This window comes from Pavona decussata, unplaced genomic scaffold, assembly GCF_977016875.1.
Source record: "Pavona decussata unplaced genomic scaffold, jaPavDecu1.1 SCAFFOLD_130, whole genome shotgun sequence".
NCBI classification, from domain to species: domain Eukaryota; kingdom Metazoa; phylum Cnidaria; class Anthozoa; order Scleractinia; family Agariciidae; genus Pavona; species Pavona decussata.
Genome location: NW_028145544.1, coordinates 1,452,501 through 1,470,000, shown reverse-complemented (window position 1 = coordinate 1,470,000; position 17,500 = coordinate 1,452,501). Strand labels below are relative to the sequence as shown.

At 37.3% G+C, this 17,500-nt stretch overlaps 1 protein-coding gene and 2 long non-coding RNA genes across 4 annotated transcripts in view; 2 read left to right on the top strand and 1 right to left on the bottom strand.

Annotated features, from left to right (window-relative positions):
* LOC146468559 (ubiquitin carboxyl-terminal hydrolase 24-like) overlaps window positions 1-4,513 on the top strand; it is a 55,842-nt gene extending 51,329 nt beyond the window's left edge. The window contains exons 62-64 of one of the 2 annotated variants that reach the window (XR_014867432.1): window positions 1,029-1,098; window positions 2,076-3,816; window positions 3,975-4,513. Coding sequence is in view for 1 of the 2 variants with exons in the window: in XM_085124278.1 (XP_084980404.1) it covers window positions 1,029-1,098; window positions 2,076-2,602 (597 nt within the window). In the remaining variant the exon portion in view is untranslated. Of the gene's footprint in view, window positions 1-1,028; window positions 1,099-2,075 lie in introns of both variants that reach the window. The other variant, XM_085124278.1, reaches the window with a different exon arrangement.
* A 1,659-nt stretch (window positions 4,514-6,172) lies between these two features.
* LOC146468558 (uncharacterized) lies at window positions 6,173-16,431 on the top strand. The gene is made up of 3 exons (XR_014867425.1): window positions 6,173-6,208; window positions 6,307-6,390; window positions 8,423-16,431. It is a non-coding gene; the product is annotated as an uncharacterized LOC146468558 (long non-coding RNA).
* LOC146468556 (uncharacterized) overlaps window positions 14,457-17,500 on the bottom strand; it is a 28,446-nt gene continuing 25,402 nt past the window's right edge. Inside the window, exon 5 of the long non-coding RNA XR_014867424.1 lies at window positions 14,457-17,500. This exon is cut by the window's right edge and continues 4,074 nt beyond it. This is a non-coding gene — a long non-coding RNA (uncharacterized LOC146468556).

The following is a 17,500-nucleotide window of genomic DNA, read 5'->3' as shown; positions in this document are numbered from 1 at the left end:
GTCAATAATGGCGTACTGTATATCCAGATTGACTGTTCAATGTATGCAACTTTTTAAACTGTTGTTCGGTTTTAGAATAAAATTTGCAGTAGACCTGCACCTTTCAAAAGCTCTATTTTCAGTGGACCCAGATAACCTGCAGCTGCATTGTTTTTTAGGGTTTGGAACATTGTTCTGTTGTTCGTTCTTCTGTCCTCTCGACCAGCCCCAAAATTTGTTTTTCCCTGGGAATAGCTTCTTCTGAGTACATCTTCAATGTGGATCAAAAAAATATTAGTCGAGTAGAGAGCTTAGAGAATTCAAACACTGTTCCACTCCATTAAACGTTCGAGAGCAGAGAAGCTGTTACAACTGACAAGTTTTTTTTTGTCAGTTTGTCTGAACGAACGAACAAGTGAAGAGACGGCCAGACGAACGAACCTTTTTAGCTCATTTTCTCTGCTTTGCTGCAGCTTACATAAACATCTCATCGTGATAGAGAAGGTTACAACAACGATTCACTCTTTATTATGATAGCTTGGGTGGTTGTTTTGTCAAGAGCTGCAAGACTTGCGAACTATGACTTTCAAGACGCAATTTACGATTTGGAAGTAAAAAAAAAAAATTAAATTAAATAAAACAGCGAAGGCGTTTACTTCTCGCAAGGAGTCAAAACGCCAACGTTCGTTCTCTTTTTTCAATCCCTGACGTCGTTTTCCGTTCTCATGGTAAAAATACAATCGTTGATTTTTTCTCTCCCCTGATCTGAATGTTAATTCTCCTGAATGACTGCCATACATTTCTTTTTAAAGTTAGTTCACAGAATTTGGTGTTACATCATTGAACAATATCACCTAGTTGATGATTTTCTTTATTCTCATTACCTGTCTGGCTGACAATGTATTGATAATGTGAGGAGAAATTACAAATTGATCACTCCTGGGAGTGGAAGGGTTAATTGGGTTTTCAGTTACAGTTCAGGACTCGTTTCTTTTTGCAATGTGCAGTAATGGCTGTGTAAATATTTTACCTTTTTTTTTTTCCTTCAGATGGTCGAGGATCCTCTTCAGCTGTTACGAATAAAATGTGTAGCCGACGAACAGGGAGATGGAGTGTTAGGTGAGTTGATCTTTAAGTTACTTAAGGTGTGTACCTAACCGACCGGTTAGCTCAGTTGGTAGAGTGCCGGACTACCGTGCGGGAGGTCGCGGGTTCAAACCCCGGCCGGACCACCACTCAGGGTCTTTAACTAAATAACTGAGGAGAAAGTGCTGCCTTTGCTCTGACATCTGCAAGTGGTTAGTCTAGTCTTCTCGGATAAGGACGATAAACCGTAGGCCTCTGTGGGACGTTACTGTGGGACTCACTGTTCGCAAAGAGTTGGGGACGTAGTTCCCGGTGTTGTGGTCTGCTCTTTGTGCGTATATTCCGTATATCCCGGGTCCGCAGTAATTGGCCTTAGCTGTCGCGGTATCCCAGTCCATATTGGACAAAGCTAAATAAATAAATAAATAAATAATTTTTTTTACCTCCTAATAGAGGGGTATTTTTGCCCAGTTTATGGCTATGTGAGAAAAGCAGATCTTGTGATAAGGAGTAGCTTGTCTGTTAACAATTTTAAGAAATTACTCAAGACTGTGTGGGGTTGGCAAACTCTCATTTGCCGTGTGAAGGCGCCTTTAAGGACGGTGCCTGCTAATACAGAAGTATTTTTGTGCGGGTTATGACTATGCGGGAAAAGCAGATCTTAGCAAGGGCTATTGGATTCAAAAAAGAAAATTGTGGGTAACCATACATTTTTCAGACATAATTAAGCAACAATATCTGTAAAAAGCGACAAAATATCATTAAAGAAATGTATGGCAGTTTTTCCTAAATAATCTCTGAAAAAATGCATGGTTACCCCCAATTTTTATTTGGGATACCAAGACCACTTGCTAAGTTCTGCGTTCTCCGCATAGTTTTAAACCGCGCAAGATATCCTGTATTAGTAGGCATCACCCATAGGAAACCCGAGATGCACAGAACGTTTGCGCAGTAACAAAAGTGGGCACTGTCCTTAAAGTTGTTTATATTATTTTTGTTATTTCTTATAGCTGTAATCAAGACTAGCAACACAGCCGACAGTCGACGCGCGTACCAGTGCATTAAATTCCTGGTACAACTGGCAAATAAATGTCCACAAGCTAAGGATTACTTACTGCAAAACTCCTCTCGTTGGCAGTGGGCCGTACAATGGCTTAAAAGGAAAATGAACGAGCATTACTGGGCACCACACACGTCATCATCCAACGAATACTCATCTAGTCGAACATTTCAGCGAACCTCGAGCGCTGCCGACACGCTTGCCGAAGCTACGGCGTTGCTTACCGAGCTCGAGGCGAAGGATGGCGAAGTAAGCACGAGCGATGATGCGCACGATTCCGAACTCAAGTCCGTAGGCGAAGATCCGTGTTCCAGTCGAACATTTCAGCGAAGCTCGAGCGGTACCGACCCGGCTGACGAATTGGCGTTGCTTCCAGATCACGTGGACAAGGGTCGCGAAGTAAACACAAGCGATGATGTGGACAATTCCGAAATCAAGTTCGAAGGCGAGGATTGGGACAAGGAGGCGATGACTTAAAATATTAACGAAAAACGCGAATTTGGGACAAGGCTCTTCCTATGGACACAATGAGACGTCCACCACGTCGAAAAAGGAACTTCAGAAATTGCCGAATAATTACGCCTAAGTTCCTCCTGACATCAGATATCTTGTTACTCGCAGGAGTTCACGGTAAAAAGAAAAAAAATCTTGAAATTTATGTTGCAAAAACGGTACGCTAGAGGACAGCAGTGCTCAAAAGAATCACTTTGTACACGCACTCCCCGAACTCAAATTTTGAGCCCTTTACGAAATCGTAAAGTTACCAATCAAGCAAGTTCACGATGTTAATTTCGCTGTAAAGGTGGTTCTAACTTTTGAGTCTGTGGATGAAATTCTAAAGTATGACCATTTAAATGAAAGCTACTGAGCAGTACTTTCCTGTGGTGCTGTTTGTTATGCTGTACGAGGTGGTTCTAACGTTTTGAGTCTGTGGATGAAATCCGTAAGCCAGTGTAACCAATCAAGCTACTGAACAGTACTTTCTTCTGGTGCTAGTCGGTGATTTTGGGGCTTTTGGCTTGTGTTTGCGAGTACAGGGGATAATGTCAGCAGATGTGTAAGGACTGACTTTATCCAGATGGTTTTGGAACTTATACGGTGCTTACGCTGTGTACATTTGAAAACGATATCAAAATGGTCTATGACATTGGTACTAGCCTCAAAAGTGGACAGCAAAATATTTCTGTTTTGAAATGCGATTAACCTATTTTAGTTTTGCCACTGCAAAGTTTTGACTTGGTCAGTTACTTCGCTTCTCCAAATATTAAATACTACTTTAGTTAAATTATAGTTGTGCGAACCAACACTTTTTTGTGGTGAAATCGCCATGCGCAGGACAAGGGCGAATTGTTACCTGGTGCACTCTCTCCACCCCAATAAAAACTGTTTGCGTAATGATCTACAAATCTAGCGGACTGTTGGAATCGTTTAAACCTGTACGTCATGATTTAGGCACCATCCGCACTATGGAGTTTTAGGTTCGAAACGCATACCTTGATTATAATATGCTTTTTGTTGTATGCGCGAGAAATGTCGAGAAGCCTGATCAAGAGAACGCTCGCGTGTGGACTTCTGTACACGATACGAAAACGCTGGTGTGAACGAGGACCTTTGGCAATGCCTTAGTGTGGATGGTGCTTACCGTGGATTTAAAATACAGAACACTACCTTTTTAATACTAAAATCAAGAGGTCTCATCTTTGGGGACTACGAGTATAGCCTAGGCTCGCCATGCAACGCTCTTTCGTGTTACGCAGCCGTTTTTAGGCTCGTCACGCAACGCGAAAGAGCGTTGCGTGACGAACCTAAAAACAGCTGCGTAGGAGACTAGTACGAGTACGACAACGAGTTTTTCTCAAAAAGCGCGCTCTGAGAGAGTGAACCAGAGTCATTTTGGCGGGAAAACGAGATAGCCGTCGTCACTTTACTAAGAGATTTTGTGAGAACGGCTTAGTGGCGAAAACAAGTCCTCGAAATGTAGGTGATCTCGTCTTTTTGGAATCACCAAAGGGCTTGGCTATCATTATTCAAAACAACTGCGTCAAGTTCGTCGCTGACAACAATTAAGGTTTCTGGGATAAATCTCTTCTTAGTACTCGCTAAAAACTTCAAGTCAGATGTTGTATCCGTAACATAACAATGTGTGTCTTTTCAGAAATAGGAACATACGACTTAAAAAAATACTTTTGTCGAAAACATTAAGAATAACACTGTTTGTGTGTGCCTTGTAGAGCTGTAAAAACAGCAGTTTCTGATTAACTTAGATCGCAAATTCATCCGGTTAGGGGGAACACACTGTAGTGAACATTTCAACTCAGGATGTAAGTGAAATTCAGTGAAAATATTGAACTGTGAAATTTGAATAAATCTTTATTACAACATTGTGAATGTTGTTGTTTGTTTTGTTGTTTTATTGCAAAGTAGTCTGCATGCACAGCCTTAAGAGGAACCTGGGAACGAAATTGCTGTCAGCCTAATTGGCCATTTCCGAGTTGCTGTGAATCTCACTAAGAAAGCGAGGCTAAGTGCAAAACTTTTCATATGAAATTAGCTTTGTTTTGCATATGAATGAAACTAATTTTCAAAACAAAAACTTTGCACTTAGCCTCGCTTTCATAATGAGGCTCACAGGAACTCGGAAATGGCCTATTCCCAACCCCAGAAACTGGGAGAAGACTGGTACGAGTAAGGCATTGTGGGATCGTTTAGGTAGACGGATGGATATCGCACCGATGAAATATGTGCTTTTTTTGTAAATATTTTTTTCGAGGTCTGATTGGTTCGCTGTGCTACTATGTTGTTTTGATTGGTCAGAGTGATAGCTTTGGTTTTAGTCTTGAGACACTCAACTGAAACATAAAAACCGCTCTGAATAGATAAGTAACTAAATAAATAAAAAGGTAAGTTATGAACAATGTGTGTTATTAAAAGGAAAGGTTTTAAGATGAGTCTTGAATATTGAGAGAGATTCAGAATATTTGATGTCCTGTGGTACCGAGTTTCCAATTTTTTAGGGGTGGGGAGGGGATCGAGTAGGGAGTACGAGAGGAGAGCACAAAAGTACGAGAAGCCGACGAAAAAATACGAGAATTAAGGACGACTAAAAAGTGCGACCGGCGCACGTGATCAGAGTCTAGAATCTAAAGTCCAGTCAGACTGACTAGTCAACTGTAAACTGTTTTGATGAGAAGCGGACAGAAATGGACTGTCCCGTGATGCTGGCCCCCGAAATGTCTTGGTTATTGCAAATAAAATTTATTTAATTTAGGTACGGAAACTCTGACAGTTATAGGGGCGTTTACCACAAAATTAACAGATAGGTTCCATTTTGCCGTTTGTCTGCAGTACTCTGATACTATACAGATGACGTCAAAACGTTCAGGTTGCCTGCGTAACAGTCGTTTCCGTTTCCTTTAAGCCAAGCGGGGCAAGCACGAAAGACGCGCGAGGGCATTGGACAAAAAGTCAAAACTTGGTAAGAACATCAGTCAGTTCTTCTCAGAATTCTTTGTTCTCACCACGTTTTGACGTCCTCTGTGCGTTACCAGAGTACAGACGCACAGCAAAATGGAATCTATTTGTTAATTTTGTGGTAAACGCCACAGCCTAGCCTTCATATCACAGAGTCTCCTTGCCTAATAAACGTCCGTCAAAGAAGTGACGAGAAAAAGTAAACAAATCCAACAAACTTGCATTCAACTCAAACACAAGCTTTATGCAATCGGAACGTATCAGGCCAATTCAAAACGTTCTTTTTTCACTTTTCTTTGTACACGCCCTCTTCACTGCTGCCTCGCGAGTTGACTCTTCATTTGAACAGACACCAGTAAAATGTTTGCAAGTTTTGTTTTTAAAAACCTCCAATTTTTGCTCAGGAAACGTTTCCCACTTTGAAACTTAGGTTCGATCAGGTTTTGATACGTTTTTATTTTTTTACATTTGTTTGATATTGATTCTGATGCTGTCCCTGGGAACGAGTTATATGACGTATAGGAACACGTGACATACTTTCAAACCCCAGTGTTCTTTGCGGGCATCATAACTCAACGTGGTAAAAAGATTTTCGTGTTTGACTATGAAAAGGTATTTTGAGTTGAATTTTTTTTAATTTTCACTTTATTTTTATTGTCTTTTTCGTGTTACAAGCGTGACAAATAATATAGGGTTCTCTTTTGTTTAAGGTATTTGTATCTGTGCGGTACCAAATTGGTGTTTTAATGTGACCAATTCAACCTACCATTTGCGCAGGAATATTACTACCTGAGGTAAGCGAAACGAAAAAACTTTTATTTTAGTAATATGCAGCACATTAAAGTTCAGTTATGGTTGACATTTGATTGGAAAACACGTAAAAGTATAAACTAGACTATTTTAGGCTGACCTCCGACTTCTGAGACCATTTTGTTTTCATTTTATTTGTTTATTGAAGAACTGTCCTTTGAGCTAAAGCTGTAAACGCACGTGAACATTTTTGCGAATGAAAAACGTCAAAATTCCGAATCCCTTCAACTAATGATCTGAATTATTTAAACAATTGCAATTTTAAAATCACTATAAAATTTTTCACTTCTGAAAATTTTTGAAAATTTGAATTTCGCGGGGTCACGCGCGCGCTGGAGGGTCTAAGATGGTCTTGACTGTGTGGAATTGAGCCTGGAAAAAAAAATCGGATGAAACACTGAAAGTTTGATAGAGCTTCTCGTATCCTTACAGTCAGCCTACATCACATGTGACGGGAATTTTTTTTTAATTTGAACGGAGTTTTTAAATTTACATGTCAGTTTTGAACATCGTCAGCGATATTTTTAGAGTCCCCATAAAAATTTACCTAGTTTGTCAACTGTAGAAAGCATTAAATTATTCTTTACATTACAGCATCGAGTATTTCAAACATAATAATTGGTTCCCAAGTTTATTGAATTTTTTTGGTCAGTTAATGTGTCTTTTTTGGGAAGATTTCTGGAGAAATGTTCAAGATTCCATTCAAATGCCGGACATTACAATGAAGAATTCTAATGTTCATTTCATTCTCAGAAATACCAGTCATGTGTGATCGACGTAGGTTGACTGTAATAGCTCTTGGTGATTCAAAACACGAGTTCACCAAATTTTATGATCACATTTCTAAACCTCCTTTGCGGTGGTGATTTCATTTTTTTACCTTTTTGTATCAAGTATGTGTAATATTAAAAAAATGTGACGGGGGGTGGGGGGGGGGTGTACACGGGTTAAAAGTGAAGGGGAGGTGTAACTTTAGGAGTTCTGGGGGTTTCAAACTAACACTTAAAGGATTTTTTTGGCTAATATTTTTTGGGATAGTTTTATCTTACCAGGGATTTTTTTTCTTTTTGGGTACTAACAAAAATGGGAAGATTCATGGTAAAAGTTTGTTATAATCCATTCAGTGGACATTAAGCTACAAAAAGCAGTTGCTTTACATTGCTTCTGTCCTTGAAACTGGTCAGAACTTAAACATTAGACCAGCTACACAATAGTCCAGGACAAAGCTCTAAATATCTCTGCAGCTACAATTTGTTCAACACGTTTTCTATTCCTGTGCATCGTCAACCTCCACATGAAATTCTCTTTAGCTGCAGTGAGCACTTGATCTCTTATGTTTGGGTCTTCTTTAATTCACTTGAATTGTGACATAACAGGAACATTAATACCATGCGGTTGTTCTTCCCCCAAGGTTCCTGCAATGTTTTCTCAAAAATTTTGATGTTGTTTGTTGGAATGACTGTTATGTTGTTGTTCTTCATTTTGTCCTTTAATTTTTTCTCAGTGTTTTTATGGTTCAAAAATTCAGCATGGGATTTTTTGGGGTTTAATTTTGGTTCAGGTTTTTTTGAGGGGGTTTTGCATCAAGTCCGAGGGATTTTTTGGGTGTTGATTTACGACCCCATTCGCACCTTCCTGTTACTTTTAACTCAGAGTACCCCCCTAGGGATACTGGCACTCCTTTATTTTACTCTGAACATAGTACCTGTCTCGGGAAAGATTTAAAGCCAATCTAAACAAGACAAATTAATGAGTGCCGCTTGTCTACCACAAAAATTAATGAAAACCCTAATTGTGTGTCAGTGCCTTAACAGTTTTTAAGTAACAATTGTAAATTGAGGTGGCTTCAATTACCTTCCAAAGAAAACTTTTTCATTTTTTTTTTTTTTTACAGTATTTTTCACTCACTTTGGGTCTCAGGTACTTAATTTATTATTTTTTTTTTTTTTTACAAAAAGTAAGTTAATGGAGGTACTAATTTGTTTAATGCTAAAATTCTGTACATTCATTTTACAGGATAATAGCAAGATAGGAAGATGGAAGATGGGGATTGTTCAGTGATGGCCAGTTGGACAATTGACGTAGATACAGTACATCATCCTTTGGTTTATTCTGTCTTTAGTGAACCAAGTAATAAAAAAGGGAGAGGTGTCATGAAATATTTAAGTGTGTTAGTCATAATCAGAAAGATATGTCATCATTGACTTGTAGGAAATTAATTTTGTTTGGAACTGATTGGAGGACTTAATATTTACAAATTACTCCGTATCTGCTGTACAGCACCAGTTTGCAAGACAAGTCAGAATACTCCAAACCATATTTTTTTGCATTTACATTCATGACACTTCTCCTTTTAATGCAGCTAAAATGAAGAAAGTAACCGCGGTGACTTTCCCAAAACTACGCAACTTCACAAAAATCTGTGATTGGATTATCTAGTATTTCTTCAATTACTTGATTAAATCCAGGCTAATGCTAAGTATTGTTGATTGGCTTTGTATGTACATTTTTGGCGGGGCACAGAGGCAAGAAAAAAAGAAAAATGCAAACTATTCAAACTGTGATGTTTTGATAATCAGTTGTGTAGTACATGGGAATTGTAAATCAGTTACTTTCTTTGAAGCTGCTTTTCCAAGTAAAGTTCTAGCTGCTGTTTTTTAGTCTGCTAACTGAGATTGGAACCAAAACAAAACTAGCGTTTTCAGATTTTGATTATGTTGAATTTTCACACAATTAAAAACTCACAGTTTTGGCTGGTGACATCATTTTGTCTGGGATTTTCACATAACAGTTGAACGTGGGGAAGACTGCTCAAATTCGTACATCAATCCAAACGTTGAAATTCATTTGAGGCAAGGATATTTGTTAAAGTACAGTTATGGTCTCTTGTGTGTGGCTTTACAAATTCTCAAATTTTGTTTAATGTTGGTATTATGGTTATAAATTTTCCCTGAGCAGTAATAACTTTTTGAAGGACTTGCTGGAAAAAAGGTGTAATTTATGGTTTGGCTTCTGGAATCTATTAGTTCTTGCAATACACTGTACTTTGGCCTACAGACTGGTTATCATAGCTCTACCTTTGGTGACCTAAGGGCTTGAATTTAACAAATTAGCTTACCACGTTAGTTACAAACTTAACAAACAGAAGCAAAAGATGATAGAATTGAAATATTACTCAGACAATAATGACCAATACAGCTCTACCTGTAACAAAAGTTGAACTTAATAAGACAGAAAATTTGTCCATTGTGGAGAATTAATGTGATGTCATCATGCCAATTGCTGTAAGTAGCTCTTTTGAGAGACAATTAAATTGGGGAAATAAGAGCAAGTATGGAATGGCAAACTGCATGCTGGACATGTTGCAAGCAGACCTTAGACAGTCAAGCAGGTACCAGTTTTTTAAAGAGTGGATAACTTTATCCAGGGGATAAATCGCCATCCAACAAATAAAATGTACTCCAACCAATACATTTTATCTGCTGCATAGCATCTTAGCCACTGGATAACGTTATCCACTCTTTGAAAAACTGGGGCCAGAACTTTAGTTGGATTGTATGTATATCAATAAAGAGCGGATTGATATTTTGACCTGGCTGAATAAGATACCTATAAGCAAGATGGTTACACTGCCCGGGAAAATATGGTGTGATTTATTTAAACATTTGTGAAGAAAAAAGGAGGCAAATTTAAATTTTTAGGAAGGGTGCAGACCCAAATTGGAGTTTTTTATTTTCTGAAAAAAACAATGGAGATGCCATTGGCGGTGCGAATGGGCAGCAAGGATTAACCCAAAAATTATTAGGAAACCTGACAAAATTAATATGCTGAGGGGCAAAACATGAGTAATGATTCCTTCCAGGGTACTGCCACCTGTCCTTTCTTGCTTGCTTTCAAACTTTGCGCTTGTTAGAACTGATTGGAAGTTTTCAAATAAAAAGAATTGAAAAATAACAAAAAATAATACGAAACAAAATGATCACTTAATTCTTGCATTTTGACTCCAGTGAATATTATTTATCTTGTTGACCCAAAAAGTTGTTAATTCCAAATTATGCATTTTGGAAGAAGGCAAACATTGGAGGAATATGGCACATCATCAGGACAGTTGGATCTTGACTGAAAATGGAACTGGTTTGAAGTACCCTTTAAAACTTTGGTTGTAGCAATTTTTGTCAAATTAATACAAACCAAACTTAAAGATAATTTTCACAACAGGAATCTAACTTTACATTAAGAGTCATTCTCTAAGTGAATGTGGTGGTGTTAAGAGGTTTCTTTGATTTTCTTGTTTTGAGGTAGGCAGAGTTTTGTTGCTTTTACAATTGCACATGTACCTTTGTTCAACCATCTTGCACTTGATATATCTTGCTTGGCTGGGTTCAGTTAGGTTTTAAATAGTTTTGGGTTTTTTAATGGTTGTGCTGAACACTGTTTTGTTTTCATCTCATAAACTTGAGAGATCCATTAACAGATTTTGATTGAGTTTGAGGACTGAAATAGAAAAGAATTGTGGCCGTGTAACAGCATTTTTTCTTTTTACTTTGAAATCATGTTAGTCCTTGCACTTAATTAACAAATTAGATGATTGGCTGTCTCAAGATTGTGAAGTGTAAACATTGCATGTTTATATTAACCATGTTATTCACAACTTCTAAATCACTGGCAGCCCTTACATCAAGTTTGATTTTTTACTTTTTTGAACTTCCTATTTTTCAATTGAATGTTTTGCACACCTTGTTTGGAACTGGGTAACACTTACTTTCATGGGAATGCGACCCGAGAAACAGATTGTTTTTGCTTTGCACATAAAGCATTCACCTGTCAAATGGCACCTAAATTCACAGGAGAAATATCCCTCACTGATGACACAACACAGTGCAGATATGGCTGCACAACATCATTAGGTACTTCAGATAATTTTTATTCCGTGGAGGAATTTGGTGGAATAGCTGACACTGTTTTGGGAGTTTCAAAAATGTTTATAAGGTTAACGCTTGACTCAGTGAACAATTTAATACAAAATATTCAAGTTGGCAACTTTTATTGATCATGAACATCAAAATTCTCCTTACACTGGTAATCTTATTTTTTACAATAACCGCAGAAATTCTTGGCGCTCATTGGCTAATTTTCATTGTCAATAAGTGGACAGACACATGAATTTATAATTTATGCGATGTTGACACAACTTCAATGTCAATCTGTCACTTTTCAACCAATAGAAAGTCTCCTTTTTTCCTTTAACCAATAGGAGAGTGGGACAAGTTTTTGATTTTGGTTGCATCAGATTTAATAAAATTTAAGTATTGCACATTTTGACTTCATTTGGTCCCTTTTGGCTTTTCGTTATGGTGGAAAAACAAATTACATCTGCATCTGACCTGTTATTGATCATGACAGACGCATGAAAAACTGACATGAATTTGTTAAATCAAGTACAAAGGCAAAGAAATCATCAGAAGTCATCAGTGAGGTTATATGGTCTCAACTACCACAAAATTATTTGAGAACTAATTAAAAGTGAAATAGAAGTGTTTTGCAGTTACCACACAACCAAAATGGTTCATACATATTTCACTTGATGTAAGGCCGCTGTCTTTTGTTAACATCCATCAATCTGCTCTTTATTAGACTGCTGGCTATAACATGTTTACATCAGACACAAAAGACTTGAATGTTTCATGTTAGCATTAGCCCAGCATTTATGTTTATGTAGCCAGCGCCAGAGCTTAAATGCCTACATGGCCTATGGCTATTTTTCTACTTGATATCTCTATATAATGTGTAGGCAAGTGTCCCAAGCGTATTTGATTCTGATGCTTCCAGCTTGTAAGTTCCCTGTACCATTTATCTGAGTTGACTAAACAATATAGACTAAAAGTGCTTTCTGTTTTTCCTTGTGGATTGTTGACCAAGAAATGACAAAAAAGTATATACAATTGTATAGTATTTTAACCCTATTCAACCTGGGAAGGAGGGGTGGGGGCGGGGCAGGGGCGGAGTACAAAGTGCACCCCTCCTTGTAACTTCAAAGCCATTGAGGCCACAGCAAAGGGACTTAAAGGATATAAGTTATGTCCCAAACTGTTTTGTTTGAGGGTTGCAAAGTGGACCAATAATGTCTTGTCACGTGGGAATCACATCATTTTATTTTGTTTTTCAAAATTGCCATCTTGGATTTCTCAATATCTCCAAAATTGTAGAAAATCATCCAAATTGGGTCAAACTTTAACAAAAACAAAAAAGAATCAACATGGTGTATAAATAGAAGTGGCGAGAGTAAATGGAGAATTTTTGTCAAAAAGGTGAAAAAAATCCAAATTTGGAAATAATGGCTGTCAAAATCTTGTGGCCATAGAAACATCAAGTCAAGCAACCAATCGTTATATCAAATTGTTGCCAGAAAAATTTTCCAAACAGTCAAAGTTAAGTGATGTTTTCTTTTCTATTAAAGAATATTCCAAGTCAGTGCAGGCCTTTTTTGCCCTCACCCCTGGCTGAATAGGGTTAATATATTACAATAATTAAAACATGTATTTCTTGACACACACTAGTACACAATTATTTGAACTCTACTTTCCTACACCATCTCACCCACATGTACATACTTTACTTTCAACAGTGCCAGAGAACAAAAATTAACACCAGCATAAATTTTAGACAGCAGAAATCCCCAAGGGAAAAAAAGAAAGCTTTTAGTAAAACAGACTTAAAAATACTGAGGTAGGCTAGAGGGGTAGACAGTCTGCGTTTGATGTAACCAGAATGTAACAAGAAGTGTTGTCATGAGCTTTCAGTGCAGGTATTGCTTGTAAAGCAATCATTTTCATGTATTTCAATCAGCCTTAGAGGAACAAGGAAACATTTTGTTGTTGCTCTACGATTACCTCAAAGGCAAAAATAAAAAGATAAGCACTGTTAGCTGATAGCAACACTGTTCTTGGTATGTTTTGGTTCCACCTAGTGCTGAATGGTTAGCCTTTTAGTTTATCTCAATGACTGTTTATTTGACATCATCACAATAGGAACACGACTTTCAAGTGTTTAGTCAACTAAGATTAAAATGGTAAAATAGGGAACTTAATTAAAGCTGTGCAAGTCCTTTAAGAGACCATGTTAATTGTAACTAAGGATGCTAGTAGAAATTTGTTGTCAGGAATTGAAGGAGCTGGCGAAAGTTTGAATGCATTCACTGACTATGCTATTGAAAATGCCACTGAGAACTCGCTCTCAAAATGCACAAAGTAAGGGTGATTGCATGTTTGGACTGCGCAAAGGTGTAGTCTGGATGTACAATCCTTTTTATTTTTTGCATTTTAGAGAGTAGCACTCAGCAATGTTTCCAATAGCACACTGTATCTGACAGTTGAATACTTTCAAACTTTTAAGGCTGTTTCAGTTTTTGGCGATAAGTCTTTACTCTGTCTTTAGTTATGATTACTTCAAGTGGAGGGTCAACAAGTATCAGAATCAAACAGGCCTTTTTGCAGTAAAATCCACCAAGCTGGAAATAGGGCAAACATGGTTTGCAGTACAGTTTTTGTATGGGAAAAAACACATCAGGTGTCAAAGAATTTCGGTAAACTTTGAAATCTGAAAACATCACAGTAAACTTAGATATCAGGTAAGATGTTTTCCATTCAACTACACTCCTCCAGTGTGAAAGGAAAATGTTTTACCTGTTATCTACAGTTTACAGTTCATACTTTTTTCTCAGATTTTAAATCTGACAGAAGTAATGTGACATCTTGAGTTTTTCTGTACAAACATTGTATTCACACCTTGTTTGCTATATTTCTAGATTGGCAGATTTTTCTGTGAAAAGGCCTAAAGGCAGGGCACTTGCCTATACATTTTTAGATATATAAAGTAAAAGATTAGCCATAGACCATGTAGACACTGTAAAGCTCTGGGGCTGGCTACATTAACATTAATGCTGGGCTAATGCTAACATGAAACATTCGAGTTTTTTGTCCGATGTAAACATGTTATGTCCCAACAATATTTATTACTCGGTTCACTAATTGTAGCAGATAAACACACAAGGTTGTACTGTATTCAAAGTGTTTATTGTGAGAGAACATCAAATAAAGTTGAAATTAAAAAATGTAAAAAAAATCTAGCCAACCACCCCCCTGCCTTTTGGGTTGCTTCCGCTCTGGTCTGAGTTGTTCTGTGTTCTTTTGTCCTCATTAAATATTCCAACTTTGAAATCCTGTCAAGTTTTATCTGATCTCATAATTTCTAAGGGAATGATGTGAACACTGGGAGATTCCCTGTTGATCCACAAGTGGACATGACAACATGGAGGCTGGTGAGGGTTTGTTTCCCTGTCCTCTAGAGTCCAATCCAACTTTGCCTGGATACCACAATTCCTAAATTTTTGTTTAAGTGCCAATCAGTTTGAAAGTGGTTGGAATATGCCTGTTTCAGAATTTGGCCATTCGATAAAATAAAATTTTCCCAAAATTCAATGTTTGGTTTTAAATCTTCCACTGTCTTGGATGAAAAAGATAAGCGTCGCTGTTCAAGAGCAAGGTCGGCATTTCATCATAAGAGGAGGAGGACGAGACCGGTTCAGCGTGCCGTCTACCATTTCCCCGGCCGCACCTTGTCATATAGCAAATCAAAGAGCACCATAAAGCTCGTGGAGGATAGTTCTTTCTATGAAGATGCCAAAAGCGAAATTTGCCGCCCCTAATCCCACCATTTAGTCGCAAAATCCAAGCAGGAAAAATTCAAATGTGTGAAAGCGCTAAATTGTAAAGAAAGCCGACCTAAATTTCTTCTGGTTAAATTTTCGATGTTCGCTAGCATGCGGTAAGACTCGGTTTATTTGAATGTTGCCTCAACATTGGGTGTGAAACAAAAGGCACATAACGGCATTTTGACAAAACTATTTACGGATTTAAGAGTTTGAACATTCGAAATGGCGAAATAAATTAATTATGCACACAGCTTCGGATGACGTAAAAGCACGTCCAATATTATGCTAATAACAATCGAAGAATTCAAAATGGTGGCCGTATCGTACTTACAGTTTTTTTTTCAGTTCAAGTCTTTTGTTTCTTTTAGTGGTTATGAAACGGTTAAGGGCATTCGAAGAAAAAAAATGTTATGAAAGCTGTCATGTTTTTGAATGCATTTTTTTGAAAACATGCATAATTTGGTGCGGGCCGTGAAAAGAAATTTCTTGTTACGATTTCCTTAGCCAATTTATTTTAAAGAAATGAAAAGTTAGGCTAGCCTAACTTATTGTAAATCAATTTTGTGGAATCAAATATCAAACAAAAGGAAGAGTTTCATCCGATTTCCAAACCCGAGAAGTGGCTTGAAAAAACGAGGCGAAACCGAGGGGTTTTTTTTTAGACCAACTTCGAGGTGTTTGGAAATCGGATGAAAGTCTTTCGAGTGTTTGACATAGCTTCTCAAACTATTAATAACTCTTGGAGAAATTCAAAGAGAAAGTCTACCAAAATTTACGATAATTTAGATCACATTTCCCAGACCGCCTTCACGGCCGGTGTTGATTTCCTTTTTGTTTCAATTATTAATGCATGAAGAAACAGATTTGAACTGTGACATCATAAGACAAAACATCTATAAGCATTTTGTTTTGTTTTGTGTTTGTTTGTTTTTTTTTAATAAAAAATAAAAAACGAAGGTAGGACCAACTGAATTCTTCAAACTGTTATGTCACATGATGTCATAGTGCATTTCCCTGTCAATTTCATCTGATCACAGGCACCTCAAACACCATACATGAACACAAACACTTGAAAGGTGTAGGATTCATGTATTGTGTACCTGGGGTCCTGAAATCTGAACAAAACTCATCAAGAAATTGTTTTATGAATACAGTAGCCGTGTTCCTACAGGTAAATTTTTAACAAAACTGAAAGATGTTTTAGATAGAAAAATTGTGAAAAGGATAACAATAATTATTGATCATTTTGGTAGAATATAATTATTTTACTAAATAAACCCCATCATGCAGCTGATGTATAAGAGAATGTTAAAAATTAATTTAAAAAACAAGGATAATGCCCAGGGCAGAAAGATTGTCTAAAAAAGTAAACAGTTTGCTCAGAAACAAAGCTTCAAGGGCAACTGTGAAATTTTGAGAACAATCTTTAAACTGAGGGTATTATCATCTGATACACCAGTAAACCAGAAAGGGGTTTATTTTTTTCTATAACCCTCTGATTAATTCCTTAAACACATCCACTTTAAAAAGAAAAAACAGCCAGTGCTAGCCATAGCATGACTGCAGGAAAATAAATGTAAGCTGACTAATTTGTTGGTTTGGATTGAAACATCTAAAACCTAAAACAGTGATGTTTTCTTTGGTTTTTCTTGTCAAAAAAATCAGACAGTGGTTATCATCTGATAAACGCTGTCTAATTTTAAACAACATGATGTGTTTTGTTAATCAGTGGGTTACAATAATAAATAACCAATCGTTTGTCTCATGATGTTGTTACTTAAGTTATAGATCACAATCTTCTACCACTTAAGTGACTACATTATGAGACAAACAGTTATTTTATTTATTATTAAAGAAAATTTGGTTGGCAAATTTTAGTTCATAATTTTTCATCCGAAGGAAATGATCAATAACTTTTTGGCATAAAATTTGGTGATTATACAAACAAAATGGAAAAGGGCAGTACCCTTTGTTTATGGTTTGTTAATGAAAAACTTTGGAAAATGTTTTGGCTTGCAGTTAAGAATTTGGAGTGCAAGGATTTTGCAACTGCAGAAAATGTTCAATGCACAGAAAAACTTGATTAGGCAGCAACACAGCAAAGAATCCCCTCAACAAGGCTTCCAGCTCAATCCGAATTGCTACATGTTAGTCGACAGAGAGGGGCGTGCAGGGTCCCCAGCCTCTTAATGTCCTCCCTATCACCATCCATCAGAGTAGCCTGACCATAACCCCATCCCTTAAACACCTAAGTTTTTCATCCATGACAGTGGAAGTGAAACAAGCATCTTGACCAAAATAGCTTCCCCCCGCAATAATTTAGCAATGTGGTATCCAAGCAAAGCTGAATCAAACCCAGAAGACAAAGGAAACAAACCCTCACC